The 18720-nt window shown below is 32.7% G+C and overlaps 2 protein-coding genes across 2 annotated transcripts; both read left to right on the top strand.

Annotated features, from left to right (window-relative positions):
- Window positions 1-651: 651 nt before the first annotated feature.
- LOC123710299 (peptidoglycan-recognition protein LB-like) lies at window positions 652-4598 on the top strand. The gene is made up of 5 exons (XM_045662109.1): window positions 652-910; window positions 1471-1560; window positions 2241-2454; window positions 2956-3074; window positions 3809-4598. Exons 2-5 carry the CDS (start codon window positions 1476-1478, stop codon window positions 3991-3993), a joined length of 603 nt encoding a protein of 200 aa, XP_045518065.1. The 5' UTR covers window positions 652-910; window positions 1471-1475; the 3' UTR covers window positions 3994-4598.
- A 3133-nt stretch (window positions 4599-7731) lies between these two features.
- LOC123709730 (trichohyalin) lies at window positions 7732-17687 on the top strand. The gene is made up of 13 exons (XM_045661253.1): window positions 7732-7884; window positions 8195-8379; window positions 10884-11488; window positions 11746-11908; window positions 13062-13272; window positions 13489-13756; window positions 13823-13923; window positions 15254-15566; window positions 15667-15852; window positions 16068-16178; window positions 16405-16556; window positions 16692-16902; window positions 17077-17687. Exons 2-13 carry the CDS (start codon window positions 8202-8204, stop codon window positions 17272-17274), a joined length of 2697 nt encoding a protein of 898 aa, XP_045517209.1. The 5' UTR covers window positions 7732-7884; window positions 8195-8201; the 3' UTR covers window positions 17275-17687.
- The last annotated feature ends 1033 nt before the right edge of the window (window positions 17688-18720 follow it).

The following is an 18720-nucleotide window of genomic DNA, read 5'->3' as shown; positions in this document are numbered from 1 at the left end:
GGTGGGCTTTGACCAAAACGCGTTCTACGGAAAGCAGGGACAAATGGTATAATGGGATGATTTAAATTTAGATAGAAGGTTCGGGCTTTAGATTATTACAGAAAAACAAATACACGACTAAATTTATAATTCTCCATTCACATACGATAAGAATACGAAATCATTGCAACTGTTAAATCGATATAATTTTTACGTTACATATACAAATACACCTTCCTTAAGACAAAAAAGGAATCATGAATTTTGTGCATGCAATATGAGAACTTAATTAAATAATAATAATTAATTACTATAATTAAAGAAAACATTTTGCTACAAAAAGTGATGTTAATTAACGTTTTTTTTGTTATTTGATTTCGTATAATAACGGATTTAAAGATTTTAGTTTTTTGACAGATTACTTTTTTACGCTTTTAATGTATGGACAGAAAATGAATAAAAAATGTATCCAAGGTCTATGAAAAAGATATTAATAATTTTGGAGGTCGTCGAACTAGGCATTAAGTTTTTTTTCCGATAGGTACCTATCTTCGGTAAAACATAACACATAAGCTTAATATAAATCAATCTTGATATCTCTTTCAAAACTATCAATAAATAATGGTTAGAATATTAGAAACTCTTCAAACGTAACAAGAAATGTGTCGCGAAAAGTCGTATTTTTATTGAGCCTTAACTTATCTGAGGTTCACAAGGGCGGCTGTGGAAACATGTTTGATGAGGGGTTTACCCGATCGAGAGTAACATTACATAAGTTGAGTCATACCTATAAATGAAATATCACCAAATCTCAGTGATTGAGTGGCTTATCAATCAATTAGTGTATATATTATTGTTTTTACAAAAGCCTTATAGTACAGTAGTAATCGGGCGTTGCTAAAATCAAGATCATTATATACATATTATTGGAGTGAGTATTTTCTTGATTTTCTATTCGTTAGATTTATTATTTTAATTAGATTTTAGAATATTTCGATGTTTCCGTAAACGTTTTATTCCTTGCATTCACTAATATATGTATGTTGTATAGATTTAACTATGTATTGTCTTTGGTATCATTCAACCTTTTTTATTTCACTAATATTTTGCCAAAGCCCATATTAACCTAAGAAACCTTTATAATTTCTAATTATAATTAGATTACTAATTGTATAAAAGTAGATAAATGAGCAGTTTTCATAATTATGTTACCTTTTATATATTTTAAAAGAAAAATTGTCGTATATAAAATTAAAAAGCCATACCTAAATGTTCTAAAAATATCTAATACAGTGAAACCGGTTGCGAAATCGAAATATCAAGGGCCATCAAGCATGTATCAAAATAATTCTTATATCTAATAGTTTGCTTATCGCTTGTTAAAATGCTTTGAGCACGCTGTGATTTTATTTAATCTCGATAGCACTTAAATTAATAAAGATATTCGATATTGTACTAATTATACCGTAATTGTGTACCTATTTGTTTTAGTCATAATGAAGTTCTACGCGCTTATGTTCCTTAGTTTTGTCGTATCATCACAAAGCTTTCCAGCGAAATTTCAAAGGTCTAATAAAATATGTAAGTATTTGAGTTTACTAAATCATTCGTGCCCGTTGAGTAGCTTAGCTAATTTTAAATATAATATTGCACAATGCCTTCGCATAATGTGTCACATCCATTTTGCTATCAATTGCTATTAAAAAAAACCATGCGTGTGTACGCGTAGTAGAAGTTATACTTCTTTGGCGTAATAAGATCAAAAATCTTTTTAAAATGTTTTGCCTTATTCTACGTTTGTAGAAAAAACGACTCTAAGAATAGAAAAAAAGGTATTTAATTCATTGAGACTTTTATTATAACGCATTATCTAGTAAAATAAAGTTTATTTAAACATCACAAAAAATATTTCTACATAATTAAAGAAATGGACATTTTTTTTAAATGTTAAATATGTTAACTTCAGGATGTCGGTTTCTTGTGACGGTGTGCGCGCGCAACGTAAGAAATACTCTCATAATTTTCGCACTCCCAAGCGTGCCAAAAGAAGTATAACTTTAAAACTTTTTTTTATAAAAAAACTATAATAGATTTTATGTTGTTGTAGCAGTCTTATTAGACACGAGTCTGGTTCTAAACTACTGCAGCTTATAAGATTCGGGTATTTTTCATCAGACAACTATTCCGCGATCCGTACAAGCTAGTCAATTACACGCATTTATCATTTTATTTTCCGCTGTATGATTAAGAGTGTATTTCAGCATACTGCTACCCATTCCCATTCGTATCGCGTGAAGAATGGAATGCGAAACCACCAACATCTATAACAGAACAGAACACGCCAGTACCCCTAGTGATAATACATCATAGCTACATACCAAATGTTTGCCACAGTCGGGCAGAATGCGCTAGATCAATGCGCTCTATGCAGTATGCACATCAAATAACAAATGGATGGAACGATATTGGATACAAGTGAGTCTTATAAATAAATTTATTAAGATTGAATAATTGAGCACGGGAGAGACTCCTGATGTAGAATTTTACGAACATTGGGACTTCCCAGTTTTTTGATGTTACATACAATTAAAAATTGCCTACGGTTTTTCTATAAAGCAATTCGAAGTAATCAAGCACTTTGATTAAAAAACATAACAATTAATATTTATATAATTATGTATTACAAGTAAACTTTACTGCAAGCATGCCGTAGTTAAAAGGATTTATATATTTATACTATGTAATTTTAGACATATTTAAACAAAAGTCTTTTAATATTAAACGGCAATTATTATATATATTATAATTATAAATATTAATAAGGCAAGATATTTCGACTAAAAACTGTATATTTAACTATACATGTACGAAATTTGACAAAATTACATCAATTCTATTTGCATACTTGAGTAAGATCTTAAAATATACAACCCTACATAGATACAACTATGCATTAATGTTTGTGTGTGGCAATAGCTTTGCAGTGGGCGGCGATGGAGTAGTGTACGAGGGTCGAGGGTGGAACCGCGTCGGCGCACACGCAGCTGGTTTCAACACTAACAGCATTGGCATTGTCTTCATTGGTGATTGGGTGTGTAAGTATCACGCTATAGCGACAATCTTTAGAAAACTACTCCTTATATCACAGTTCACATTTTTTTGCTAAATTTCTTTTAAAAATTATAATAGATTCGAAAGCCTTATTGCAGCTACGTAGGCTATTTATGGGCTTTCTATTAATAGTTTAATTTCACAAAATTGTGTTTTATAGAAGCAAATTTACGAATCACAATTACCAGAAACGCTTCATAAGGGCCTATAACACATATTTCACCCTGAAACCATTATTACACCGTCCTTTCAAATACATATTTTAATTGGTCAAAACTTCAAGTAAACTGAGTACGTAGATAAAAAGATTTGGTCGAATTAAGAACAAAATTGTTATGAAGTCAGTAAGACCGGCTATTTAATATGGAACTTAGTTAGTTCAATACTTTTCAAATGTTCAAGAAAAGTTTAAGTTTATACGACGATGTGATAAAAGGTCGTAACTCTTAAATCGTTTTCTTAAATACGTTTCCTTTTCTTATAATTACATTACCAATTAAGAGTGAGATGCCATCCCGTGCTATTTTAAATCTTAGGGCTAACTATGAATTCCGTATTACAAATACGTATTGGATTTGACGTACGGCTTCTCCGTATTTTTCCTTAGATCTAGTGCAGTCGACTGACAATCCTTTACGGAAAAGACATAGCGTAATCCTTTAAATAATAAACAGTGTTTACACTTGGTTATTTGTCTTATAATAAAACATTATTTCAGCTACCATCCCTGCAAAGTTGCAACTGAATGTTGCAAAGGAACTTGTGAAGGTTGGTGTGGAACTGGGTTACGTGAGTCGTGAATATAAGCTAATTGGTCACCGGCAAGTTGGAGCGACAGAATGTCCTGGCAGTGCGCTATTTAAAGAAATAAGTACTTGGGAACGATTCGCGTCTTCGTTATAATATTTACATTTGACATCATCAGTAGAAAATTTGTTCATAATATACTTAATGTAATTGCTACTGATAGTTTTATGATTATCAGCCAGTATAAATAAATAAATATATAACATTGTAACTTGGTTAAAGTTTATAGGCCCTTTTTACGAATCTTTAGCTGTCACTTAAACACACACAAGAGTTAAATTAAAAAGCACTCTCTTGAAATGCAATAATCTTTTTTAGAACTCTATCTATTTAAAAATTTATAATATGTACATAAGTATATTTTTTTAAAGTAAAGGCTTCTTTAACTGTATAATTAATAACATATAAATAATAATGGCTTACATGCCACTACCTCACTGGAATTTATTAATGCAAAACAATGCCTTTGAGTAAATCCCACCCTAATACAATTTGATTATTAGAAATTAAATTATTATTTATCTTTTAGATGGGTATTATTAAGAAATATAATTACATACTGTTTTTGTTTCCTGTCGGTCGATAGCGATTGATACGAATGCGCTTAATTGATAAGATGACTGGTGATAATATCATCATCCAATCACGGATAATATCAATTGTAATTATAATATGTATTAAATTTCTATCACAAATGTTCAGTTTGTTTATTATTAGATAACAAACAAAAGGTTCCCTGAGAGATTCTACCTTCAACTATTCACACTTACATCTTCCTCAAAGGCCGGCAACGCACCCACTGAAATGTCCATGGGCTACGAAACTGCCCTTTATGGGCCCTGTTATATAAAAAAAAACATAACAGATTTAAAAAATAAAATTATATTTGTAGGAAAAAGATGTAATTAGAATATATCAATTTGGCCATATTTCAACAGAGGACCTCACGTAGACACCGAGATAAAGAGTATATTTTCGAATTCAAATCTTTAGGTGCTTTATCGCCGAAGATGGTCTTTCATTCGAAAGCCAAGGGACTACCCCTTAAAATTTGTCATCGACTTCGGAGAAGAATATGATGAAGCAATCGCAACAAACAAGCAAATACTATTAATCATATTTTAACATTAATAGTCCGTGTATCCTGCTTGTTACGGTACTTCCGGGACTGCACCTTAATGTAACACACCTTCACTATTCACTGAAGTATGACAGTTCTTGACAATTATATAATAAATCGTTGGAGCTTGTGTTATTAAAACGACATCTTAGTGACTGCCTAGCCTGCCTTGAAAATTATAACCGACTCCAAATACACTAAAAATTAAACAACAATATTTGGTACTTGTATAGATTGGTCTTGTTATTAATATAAATAAATGTATTAAACGATAATTACTTTATTTATGTACGGGGTATGAGGATCATATTAGTACAATTTGACATCTAAATTTAATATTTAAAAAACTCTGGTATCTTTTATTAATTGCTTGGCTTTGTTATTCTTCCTTTATATTGAATATTTATTATAATGATCAATGAATCTTAGAAATTATAATCTAGAATTTAGTATGAATTTGTACTTTGTTATATTTTTTGTATAAATAGGTAAAACTGTGCTTTATGTTTGAATGTGTATTCCGTTTTTGGCTTTTATGTATAATGTAATTGTTTGAATATTGTTTAATGAGTAGCTGTAGGAATACTTTTATAAAATAAAAAAATTTACATAAGAAATCGAAGTACTAACCGATAACGTTTGTCTATATCGTTCTTTCATAATTGCTTGTTATTATCGTATGCATAACTATACGAGGGGTGTTCAATAGATAGTGATGATACATTCTTCAAAAATAAAAAATGAATATTAGAAAGCATAGCCCAGACATTACATTTTATAATAATAAGAAAAGCTTAATTCTCTTCTTTTGTAAGGTCGGAACGTTCTTAAAAATCGATAATATGAAGTTCGCGCGGTAGTAAAATATCTCCGCTTGAAAAAATTAAGACTTTAGACCAATATAAGGGGTTCATGCTTATTCATATTTTACGGTTGCGCGTTGATGTGCTGATCTAATTAAAAAGTTGTAACATTGTTTTGGCGGATCGCCGTGTCGTTTATTTCTTAGCAGATGAAATTACGATTTCTAATAGGAAGTGTCCATAATATTGTTACGAGATAGGATAGAAAACGACGTTGATCTCGTCAAGAGTTAATTTTTAAATTAATCAACGAGAAATTTGTTGACACTAAAAAGCTACAAATTACGCCTTGAAATACACTAATAACCCATACACAATACGGTCACTAGTTGATTCAATTACGCGCAATTCATTCAGTACTTTCTCACTTGTCTTCACTATTCGCACTTTATCACTTCAATATTAATCCTTCATCAAAGGGGTATAATTAGTCCTGAAAACACACGAAGTCGGATTTCCCGGGGCTTCAAATTATGGTCGGCAAGCAGTGGCGAAATTACCCTCGGAAATAGTGCGTAAATCCATAGATTCGCGGCCAAATAGATCAAAGGCCTGTACAAAAACCAAAGGTGATTACGTCAAAAATTTAATAACCTTTAGCAATCAATTATTATTGAACCCCTCCGGCGTGAGCGCCTGTTTGTTCGTCATAAAGTCAATAACTCCCGCACTAATATAAAACCAATAGATACAGTTAATTATGAAAAAGGTTTAGGTATATAACTCGACAAGGTCTAATTGTAATGCATAACGTTAGCAGGGACAAGCCTAGAAAGGCTTCATAATTCTTAACTCTGTGGTTATGCGTTTCATTCGCAGCTATTCACATACAAACACATTAATATTGCATGCACCTAAGTGAAGGAAAAGATCGGGAGGAAAAGATGGCACGTGTGGTCCATAAAAAATATAAACCAACAGATGCAGAAATATGGAGCCAAGGGCTGACATTTTTATATAATTTATATGAACTATTGATGAACAGGAATATTCACCAATTCTATTACAATACACCAATAGCAACAAACAAAAACTTCTCTTAAGAAGATTTTAAACTATGATAATAAACTTGACTTGACAAGAAAATTAGAGAAAGTATATGCAATTGTGGCTGGCATTAGGACACCCTACCATAACCCATATGACGTCCCGTTTTAGGTACAACCCACTAATGTAACAAAATGGTAAAGATAGGTGATAAGCGTGAAATTTGGCTATAAAACATTCAAATATACACAAGGGAATTTGTATACTGTTTCATAATAGTTGTTAGGAATTCCATTGATTCAAATAATTATTTAATGTGTGACGTATGGTGAATGACGATGAAGATTAATGTCGCCGCTATGAGCTTTTATAAACTATAGTACCGTGCAGTATAGTCAATAATCTTTCTTTATCGGAGCTTTTGTCATTGACAAGAACAAGCGGAGCAGGAAACGCTAAAAATAAGCGTTCCGTCGACGATTTAATAAAAATGTTTATGAGAGCTTTCGTCACGGTCGCGTCTTTTAATATTTTTCATAGATGTTATGGTAAACTTTTAAAAGACAGAAGAGTAAATATTTTATAACGAGTTTTATATTTAATATGTTAAATGTTACATATATGCAGCTTTTAATATATCTAGTTTTCCAAAAATGTAACTTTTATTCTTTGCAGGAGCACAGCATCCTCGATTGTCATCGACTTTCCCTTTATAACGAAAAATGTAAAAATACATACGGGGTCGACCTAATGAATTGATTTCATTAATGAATCCCAACATCCCGGATTATTTCGCTATATAAAATCTCATCCGCAGCATGTTCACCGTCTTGTACCTATTTATAAGTTCCAGAGATTATTCAAACACGAAATTCCGTCTAGTTGGGAATCACGCGCGGCCGACGCTGCGTTTATTTTATCAACTTGTTTGAAGGATTTTTTACTTTAAATTATGATGTCTTATTAGTGGTGTGCTGTGAATTAAGTGGGTTTCTGTGTACACTACACAAAACACACGTAAGACACGACATTTCAATAATTTTTATATAAAAATATAATTAAAATTGTTTGAAATTAGCATTATACGATTGTGTTTTGTTTTAAGTACGACTATCATTTAATTTAGTGAAAAGTGAAGAATTGTGTAACACTTTCCTATACCATTGTTTATATTTTTTTAATATAAGTCAAGTCGTATACGTACTGACTTTATTACATATAAAATCTACTAAAAGACTTTTCAAGATTATACGTTAGATATAAAAAAAAACAGTAATTCGTCAATGACATAATACTATTAAACACACAAACATTTTACACTTTACAGTACCACTATGCCAATCGGCAATGTAAGCAAGGAGTCGGGGCCCAAACGGGAGACCTTTAGGCCACCCTGGGTCAAGGAAAAGGATTCTCAGGCCCCTCCATCATGGACGCAGAGGAAATTGAAACCAGTAGAAAGCACACCGCCTTTGGCCAGTCAGGAAGAGTTCGTTATTAAGCCAATTAAACGTAAGTACCGGAGAGTGCATACTTCAGCTTATATTATTTGCAGTAGTTAAAGCGTAATCAGATTTATAAACCATTAGATAACCTTAAGATCCAATTGTAGACGAAAAGAGGTATCTCCCTACTAGTCTTAAATTTGTATTTTTTCAGTTTTTGTACAGTCAGAAAAATCAATCTATACTAGTGTTATAAAGACGCAAGATTTATTTTTTTGTGTATTTGTAATGAATGAACTCAACAACTACTGGATAATTCCATAGACATGGAGGTTTGATATGTGTTTGCTTGATTTTTGAAAAATAGTCATACATCAGCAAATGATGAATGTTTAGAGATAAGAAACTACATCTTATTTATAAATGTTCCATATACGCATGAATGAGAAGTATTTTAATTTGTTTGCAATTGAGACGAAGATTGAAAATCTAATTGGAACAATACGAGAAAGTTTTATTTAGGTATTCGGTAGATGTAGTATTTACGGTTAAAAATCAAGACATATGCCTTTACTTACTACATTATAAATAGTCATAAAGTAAGCTAATGTATATCATAACTGTTTCGTACGTTCAGTAACTTGACATATCAGCTGTTAAACTGAAGTTTAATAAATATTTAATTTTTATAGTGTTTTACAAAATAAAAAGCGCATGAAAGGAGCTGTATCTTGATTTTGCTAAGCCATCAATTCAAATTGGTTCAGTGTTTTAAGTGACGACACAACAAATTCTCCCGTTATATATTTAGGCCACCGAACTGACTGAACGTTACTATTATATTCATAACGTACAGGGTACGCTATATACGAATGTTTTAATCAATTTTTATTTTGTAAATACTATAGTTGGTAATCAAATGTATAAACGAAGTCATGGGCACTGGCTATTAATTCCATGTACTAGAAATGTGCGACGTTTCCTCCCACGTTAGGTTGTGTGATGCAGGCTCTAAACTTATCCTCGTGTTTTTAGATTAGCAGCTGTTTAAATCATTAATTAGAAGACGTGTTATGGATTTAGTAATATTTTAAAACTGAACTATTTGAATAAATAGTTTAAAAGCAATAGTCGTGCTAAGAGTCGTTCAGAGACAACAGCACTGTAGCCCCATGGCCCCAGCCCCACGGGTTTTAAGAATATCACACGTCACATTTTGCTACGAGATTTATTATCAATCAAGGCTGATACGCGTCCTCTACGATATTTCAAAAGTGCATAGTATATGTGTACATGTGTATATGTGTACCTACATACTGACGTCAACACGTGGCTGAAAGTTTGGCATGGACACCACTTCCAATACTTACTCATATAGTTCCCAAGTTTGTTAGTCTGGAGTTGGAAGTGTGACGTGTTGTGTGTTCAGGAGATTTGCTAAAGTGTTGTTGTGCAAAGAAAAGGTGAATTGCTTCACAACGGTTACGTAAATTAGTTTACTAACGGTATCTTATTGTGTTATCCTTTTATTATTAAAAGTTGCGAGGATATACCATACAGTAAAATATTGCAAGCGAAAGCCGCAAATAAACATAAATACTAAAAATCATGACACATATGTGTAGAAAAGAAGTTACGTCGTGACTTGCACAATTCTTAATATTGATTCTATTCTAGATTCAAATTGCAGATTTATTGATGTTGTGTTTTTGCAATTCATAAGTACTACTGTACTCTACTGTACTACTGTGTAATCTACTGTTTATGAAAGCAAGGATATAGAAATGTATGCAGTACCTAAATGACTATTTTACAAATGTGTACACTAATTAATTAAAATCAGGCTCCGTTTAAAGACCAAATAAAATGTATATACAAGTTTTATAGTGTAACAAGAGTACTAACGTAGTAAAATTCTGAAAAACAATCAAGTGTTTTAAACTGTATCATGACATGTTACAATTATCGTTTCGCTGAGATATTCCAAGCCAACGCCAACGAATCGGGATATTTTTAGAGAGGACACGATTTTACAAAATAAACGTAGATGTTGGTGTTACAGTATGATTTATAAGAACGCTTTTAGACGTACATTTATGCATACCTAATATATTTACTTCAGAAATGCTTTGCTAATTTAAATAAAGCGATTTATAGCGTATTTTATCAAGTATATACATATAATATTGGTAAATCTACATTATTGACACTAGACAAAAACTTGGGTATTATATTTTTTGAAATTGATAAATAAACCTAGTAAAACAGCGAAGGTCGGCCATTTGGCACTCGCTATGTTTATTTACGTCCATATTTAATGATATCAAATGCATACGAGACGAATTGTTAACACGTGTCCCCAATCATTTACCTCTTAATTATTATTTCTTGTGATAATTAAAGTAATAGGATATTTCAAAGAACTTTGGAAGCCGTAAACCATAAGTGCAGGATTTATGTTTTTTACACGTCACTAACAGGCTAATATTGGAAAGTCACTTTTACACATAAAATAACCTAATAACACTTTAGTTCATAGTTAAACATAGAATTTCATTTAAAAAATTTCAGCTCTTTTGAAGAAACAAGCTACACTTAGAGAAACCACCAATGGTGCATCTCCAGAAAACCCAGAAGAGGAAAAGCTTGTAAAACCTTCAACAGCTAAACTAGCTGATAAAGCTTCTAGGTCATCAGATGACAAACCTAGGTTTACAAAATCCACTATAAAGACAATTGATAAAAAACCAGCGGAAGAAAAACCGATAAACAAAGTTACAACAAAAAGTAATATCACAGAGAAAACTAAACTTGACGATAAGAAGACAACAGACGAAAAAAATATTACATCAAAACCATCGCAAAAATCAAGTGCCGCAGATAAAATTAAAAGTGAGGAAAAAACAAAGGCTCCAGAACGGCCTATTTTAAAGAGTGTTAAAACGATAGACGATAAGCCAAAAGAAAAATCTGTTAGTATAATTGATCGGAAATCTGTTGATAAAAATGACAAATCAAAAATAACTCCGGCGAATGACGTAACTGTAAACGGTAAAGGAATACCTAATACCCTAATTAAAGAAAACAAACTTGAAAAAAGTACAGAAAACAAGAAAGAAGACAAAACAAGTATGGCAACAAAACCACCAACACCGTTAGAGAAAACTCCTTCAAAGGTAATTATCAAAAAAAAATACACGTACAAATATTGTTTTAATAAATAAAAACAAACACTTCAACGTTCAATAATTAAAAACAGTCGTCCTATGATCCTGATATAGAGAGATATATATATGTCAGGAGCCTGTGACTTTACAGCTACATTTAGTACGTAGTAGTAACTTCTTTAATAAGAATGCCTTTGAGTCTGACTTGTATAAATGCTTAATATAAATATATCTCGTATATAATATATATTTTTTTTCCTTTTTAGCTGCCTCCACGCAAACCTTTACAAAAAGCGCCCTCCAAAGATGACGTAATGCTCAAGAAATGGAGAGATCCACTTCATGAACGAGTCAAGGAGAATATTGACAAAACATTAGCAAATGACATTCCGAAGGGACACACTCTGACTAAAAATGAGAGTTTACGAAGTAAGTAGATTTATCAAGTATGCAGTTTAGAAGATAAGAAGGCTATTTTATCTAAAATATCATGTATATCGCGTTATATTAATACAGTCGATATTATCGCTCAAAACAAAAACGGACAAACATAAACTGAATTCATACACGATAAAGTTCTATTCATAGAAACATCTCGATGCGTATCAATCAAATGCCATAGAAAGTCGATCTTGGCAGTTAACACAATGACGATCCTAAAATATCATCTATAATTACGCCTTTTAATAATACAAAATAATCCCTAACCTGTTCTTTAAAGAAGCAATCCTAAAAAAAAAATATTCTAAGCACATTTTGTTCTATATCATATAATCTATATTATTTCTTATTATCTTTATTCGGGTGTAAAACCTGTAAATTTAAAAAAAAACTAGCTAAACAAGCTTGTGGTGCAACAGTTGCACCATTCAAATTCTCTCTATTAGTATCCCTTTTGATGTCCTGTATGATATACAGTTTGTGGTCTTGATGTGATCCAAAATAGTCACAGTTAGTTCCGTGTGCGACGCATGTGCAGATCAGGTGCAAATACTAGACATCTGTTAGGTTCGGCGAAAAGTTTTAAATTAACATTTAAAGTTTTTGATATTTGTTAAGTTTTTAATTTTTGTTAAGTCAGTGACAGTCAAAATGACACTACAGGATGACGTTATTCCCTACTATAAAGGTATGAAAAAATTCCAATGCACAATGTATGTATAAACAAAATACAGTACCAGGTCTAACCTCCCTTAAGATTTGATGATTCATTTAAAGTAATTTTTAAATTTACTGAAATGCGTGTCTATAGTATACGGATACATGATTGGCGAATATGGGATAACCGTTTGTGTAGGCTAATCATATATCTAAGGGAGTTTATAAAAATTAAAATATATAATGAAATATAACTTCGACTTCTGCTGATCCATAACTGACCGCTTTTTTAGGCAGTTATTGCCGCGCACGGCCACTATATTGAACCAGATGCCTGCAGAAGGATTACCGAACCAATTCGACTATTACAATAACATCATCATTAAACGTTTATTCATTTTTTTAATTGGATTCAGTATTATGTAGCCTAGTGGGAATAAAGATGGACACATTTTTTGGATCGTAACATCGTCTTAATTTACAGGTTTACTAAAGCCTACACCACCACCCCCACCGCCACCGGCGCCACCAAAGTTACCACCACCACCTGAGTTCAAAAAGCCTAAGCTTGATTCTGAAAAGCTGAAGAAAATTGAACAGTTGCGGAGCAGACCGAGAAGACGGCCCGACTGGAGTGACATGATGAAGGAAGTGGAAGAAGGAAGGAAGTTGAAACATGTTGTCTGTAATGACAGGTAATTGTTCTAGCATGCGTTACATGCCATTGTGAAGGAAGGCTGTAGTGCGGTTCCATCAGTCTTACATAGTCGATAAATTTATAGAGCCAATGATTTTTTGTAGAAAATTATGTGTCTGATGTTTGATATATATGATTTGATGATAGTCTGTAGAAGAAATGACATAAGTAGTTTGTTTCACCAAGAAATTCATGTCTCGTTATAAAATTCCAGATCCAGTCCCATTATAACGACATCGGTTGTTGTGAAAAACAAAGGGCAGTTTATATTTGAATCCGAGAAACCGAATTCACACAATGAGTTGCTCAAAGAAATCTCAAAGGGAGTTAGGTTAAAGAAAGTCAAATGTAACGATAGGAGTAAACCAATTTTAGAAGGGTTACGGAAATTCAGAAGGCAAATGACCATAGAAGAACAAGTGCAAAAATCGATGTCGCAGGCTAATTTAGCAGCGAGTCCATCAGGAGTAGCACTGGCAGAGGTATTTAATTGCTGATTAAAAATAAAAACAATTTATGTAAATAAGGGAAAAACTTTACTATTATAGGTTCCTGCTGCAGAAGAAGAAGAAATAGATGAAATGGATGACATTGACAAAGTTAGAGATGATCTTCAATCAACAAAACAACTTTTAGCCATAGAATTGAGGTAAGTCTTCTCCACCGCAAAAATACTAAAGAAAATGAAGTATTGTGTTTCATAATTATTAGGTCCTCACATATGAAATTGGCGTATTTCGTACTGACCACTTTAATCACGATGTTCTCCTCTTTGGTAAGGAATTCCAAATTCAAATTTGTACAGCTATTTACTCATGTATTTGTGCGATGACCGTCATTTATTTGTTTTTTTCTGTTTGCGTCACTCATTTTACGTACGAGTACGAGTTCCGCCGTGGCACTAGTGCTGCGGAAACGACTCGAAGGGTGAATGATGTGTATGGCGGTCATGTTGCAAAAGAAAACATAGTTCGTTTTTGGTTCCAACGTTTTTGTTCTGGAAATTTCGACCTGCAGAACAAGCCCCGTGGACGGCCTGAGACCCAAGTTGATAATGAAGTATTGAAGGCTATTGTGGAAGCGGATTCATCGCAAACCACGTCCGAGTTAGCTGCAGGCTGCGGTGTTAGTGATAAAACTGTTTTAATTCACTTGAAGCAAATTGGTAAGATTAAAAAGCTTGAAAAGTGGGTACCTCACGAATTGACTGAAGCAAACCGGCAAACGCGCGTCGACTGCTGCTGCTTACATTACTGAACCGGCACTATAATGAAGGCATTTTAAACCGAATCATCACTTGTGATGAAAAATGGATTCTTTACGATAATCGGAAGCGCTCAGCGCAATGGTTGGATACTCGCCAGCCAGCCAAATCCTGCCCCAAGCGAAAATTAACCCCAAAAAAGTTACTTGTAAGCGTTTGGTGGACTAGTGCCGGTATTGTTCATTGCAGTTTTCTCAAATCTGGCCAGACTATTACGGCTGATGTCTATTGTCAGCAATCTAGCGGCTAAAGAACCTAGGCTGGTCAATCGCTCCACGCCACTGCTACTTCACGACAACGCTAGTGGTCTAGCGCAACAGACACTGCACAACAGACGGCTACCAAATTAGAAGAGCTTCAATTGGGATGTCTAAGGTCCGGGAAGTACGGAGGATCCGTACTTCCCGGACCTTGCTCCAACAGATTACCATTTTTTTCGAAATTTGGACAACTTCTTGCTAGGGAAAAAAATTAACTCTGATGGGGCACTTCAAATCGCCTTCACAGATTTTATTGATTCTCGTCCGACTGGTTGTTTTAGTAAAGGGATCAATGAACTACCTATGAGATGGCAAAAGTACATAGAAAACAATGGTTCATACTTTGATTAATTAAACATATTATATTTAAAAATATTTGACTTTTTGTTCCTCCCTTACAAAACGCCAATTTCATATGTAAGGACCTAATATATTTGCATGGTTTAAACTTTCAGGAATAAGGAGGTGCAAGAAAGAGAAAACAGGCGACTGTTAACCAGAATACAAAATTTAGAAGCTGAGCTAGCTAGAGAGAGAGCATTTATTAAACAAGAACAACACAAAACTGTTATCTCAGTGACGGATGCTTATGATGAGCGGTTAGTTAACAGTTTGAAAATGGAAGTAGATAAAGCCAAAGAAACAGCTGATAGTCTTCAAAAACAGTATTTACAGGCGGCTGAAGATCGAGATGACGCTCTAACTGAATTAGAAGATGTTAAACGTAAAAATATGGAATTGGAAAAGAAATTAGAACAAGCATTAACTGTAAGTGTATATATATATGGCTGTACATATTGATATATTAATACTATTGTAGTATATAAAAACATTTAACGTATGATTTGGTTTATATAATGTTTCACAGCAACAGTATGAGGAACTTTTAAAGTTGGGACATTGTCTTACTCCTGAACAAAAAAACTGGTTAGAATTTTTCGAACAATGCAAAGAATTGAATATAAGTGTAACATCCCAAGAAGCTGAAGAGATTAGAAAAAAATCAATTGACGCTTATAATAATGCTTTTACTAACAATAACAAACATGATGAGGTAACAAAAAATTAAATATGACACTGTTCATCATAGCAAAAAGCTAAAGCTATAGCATATCATAGCTTATTTGATATTTTTACAGAATTAGTGTACCTAGTTTAGTGCTTATTGTCATCATAGTATCCCATAGTAGATATTTTAAAATATATTTTTATGTCTGTGTATTTCCTGTTAAGTAATATTAATTTAAATTAAATGTTTATTTATTATAGGGAGTAGTATCCACGAATGTTGGGTCGAGACGATCTAGCCATGCTGTCAAACAATTGTCTGTTACTAAAGATGATAGTTTCGAAGAAGAAGAAGAATCTGAAGAAGAAGAAGTATGTTTCGAGAACATATTATATATTTCTTTACCGTTTTATAAGGTCGTGATAATTATACAATTCTACCTTCCATCGAGCTTAAATTATGTGTCAAAGAACGCAAAAGTTTGTTTAAAATCAGTTTAATGGTTTATGATTTAATAACTATCTTAGCATTGAACGTAACGAACGTAACGTTAGTTTTTGTAGTTTTATATCCATAATATTAATACTTCTATTACAGGAGGAATCTGAGGAGAAAAAACAAAAAAGATTGGAGAAAGACGTTCGAAATATGAGAAATAAAATCAGGCACTTGAAAGAGAAACAAGACAACATGAAACGAGAGCGAATGGCCTATAAGATGTCCTTGAAAAACCAGCAAGCTGCCTTAAAGTAAATTAACATTTTTTATAGATTTTTATTAAATAGCTTGGTTATATGAGATAAAACGAGTAAAGAAGGCGATTTACGAAAATTGAACGAGTCAGAGTAAACTAATAGGCGTATTTATTTGAATTTAATTTTCAGGGACGAGAAAAGGAAATACAAGGAACTCAAACGTGAAGTAGATAAAATGGCAGCTATGATGAAAGAGGTAGGTTCAGAGGAAGATGAAGAAGAAGAAGACGAGGAAGAAGAGTCTGAAGATGAAAAAAAGAGTGGATCTGAGGAAGAAGAAACGGAGACAGAAACAGAACAAGACACTGAAAGTGAAACTGAGAGTGAAAGTGAACCCGAGGTATGTAAACTGTAAAAGTCAAAATTGAATTTACTATGATTATGATGAAGGTCAGCTTAAAAAATTATCTCACTTTCTATATCAGGTAATTGAAGGGCTCTCATATTGCTGTTGCAGGGCTGTCATTATTTAACATGCCAACTAGTATATTATTTATGGTTTTTCTTATTTTAGGATGCGCCATTACCAAAGAAGAAAGAAAATCTTAATAAACGACTAAAAAGACATGAAACTAGAATTGTTGCTTTGAAAAAGGGCAACACTTTACTGATGGCAAATGTAGATAGGATGAAAGACGATGTTCTCATGCAAAAGGAAATGTCCCTAAGCTTAAAAAAGGAGTTAGATTCACTTATAGAAGATCTCGAGTAGTCATTAAAACTGCTATGACAAATGTTTCTAAGTATTCTACTATAGAAAAGTTTCGATACTCAAAACTGTATTTATTTTGCGCAATTGTCTAAAACTACTTATATTAAAAACTAGTAGGTACCTATTGAAAGTTGTGGGCTATTATTAAAGATAAATATTTACTTTCACATTTTATAAATATAACTTAACTACTACCATTTAGAATAAGTATTAATAAGTGATGCTTTTATAAAAAAAAATGTGATGCTTTACTTAACCTTGCCAGTTGCCACCCTTATATAAAAAATAACGACACATGTGCTTAACTATTATGAAATGCTTGATTGGCTCTTCATTCTAAAATGTTATATGATACACTATGTTAATTTTCAAATCTTATGTATATTATAATAAATTTTATAATATTGTTTTTATTTACATCCTATTGATATAAAATATGGTCGAGGGCAATTCCATAGGCGAAGAAAATATGAAAATAAAGCCGTACGTAGTACCCTACCATTATTATAACTATTATATTAGATAAGTATCGTGATTGTGTAAGTGGTGCATTATTTTAGAACAGAATTGCTATTGTCTAGAATTTCATAGAATTATAGTGTGTCTAACTTAAATGATAGACATATGCGGTTCTAGTCTTTTTTTAGAAGTTATAAAAAAAAAACTATTTCGTCATACATGATTTGTGAAACTTTACTCAATTGCGCGATGAAACTCAATTTGGTATTTCCCCTCGTTTGTAACACTTTTCATTGATACTTCATGTGTATTGGTTGTAGCGTGAAGTTATATACTTATGCTTCCTCAGTTAATGCAATAATCAATACAAAAAAAAAAACAATCCAGTAGGTCGAAACGCGTTTAACCAAAGAAACTCTTCGTTCTTTACGTTATAAATATAATATAAATATGAGTGTCCTTAAAGAGCTTGATAGGTATTCATTCAAATTTGTACCCATCTAAAAAGTGAACTTATGCACAAGTTAGATTATTATAAAGAAAAGTGAAACAAAAAAAACTAAAACTAACGCCTCTTGGACGTGGCGTTGTGGCAGATTTAGGCAACTCGTGGGCGTTTCGCGTGCGATCAGCTGTACGGCTTACGTTATTCAACCAGTTAAATGTTCAATCAGATGTTCCTTACCTGGGAACATTTGAGCGATAGTGCAGCCTTTTTTATTCCAATATTGCGGTTGATCGGTTTTCGATTGCGTAAATTCGTTATTTATAAAAATACAGACCGCTGCTACATGTTTGCAACCTCGAACCGATAAACCCGCCTTGCAAGTGCATTCTGTCGTTCGTACCGTACGATCTAGGTTCACCTGAAAAACAATCAGTTCCTATGGAAAAGAGAACGGGAAGAGCGGGAAAAGGCACACAAACACTAACGTGTATGTACAAACATAAATTGCTAAATAAAATATGCCGTATTCAAAATTCATT

The sequence above is a fragment of the Pieris brassicae genome, chromosome 5, assembly GCF_905147105.1.
Source record: "Pieris brassicae chromosome 5, ilPieBrab1.1, whole genome shotgun sequence".
NCBI lineage: Eukaryota > Metazoa > Arthropoda > Insecta > Lepidoptera > Pieridae > Pieris > Pieris brassicae.
The sequence above is the reverse complement of the archived record's forward strand: the minus strand, read 5'-3'. Positions and strand labels throughout refer to the sequence as shown.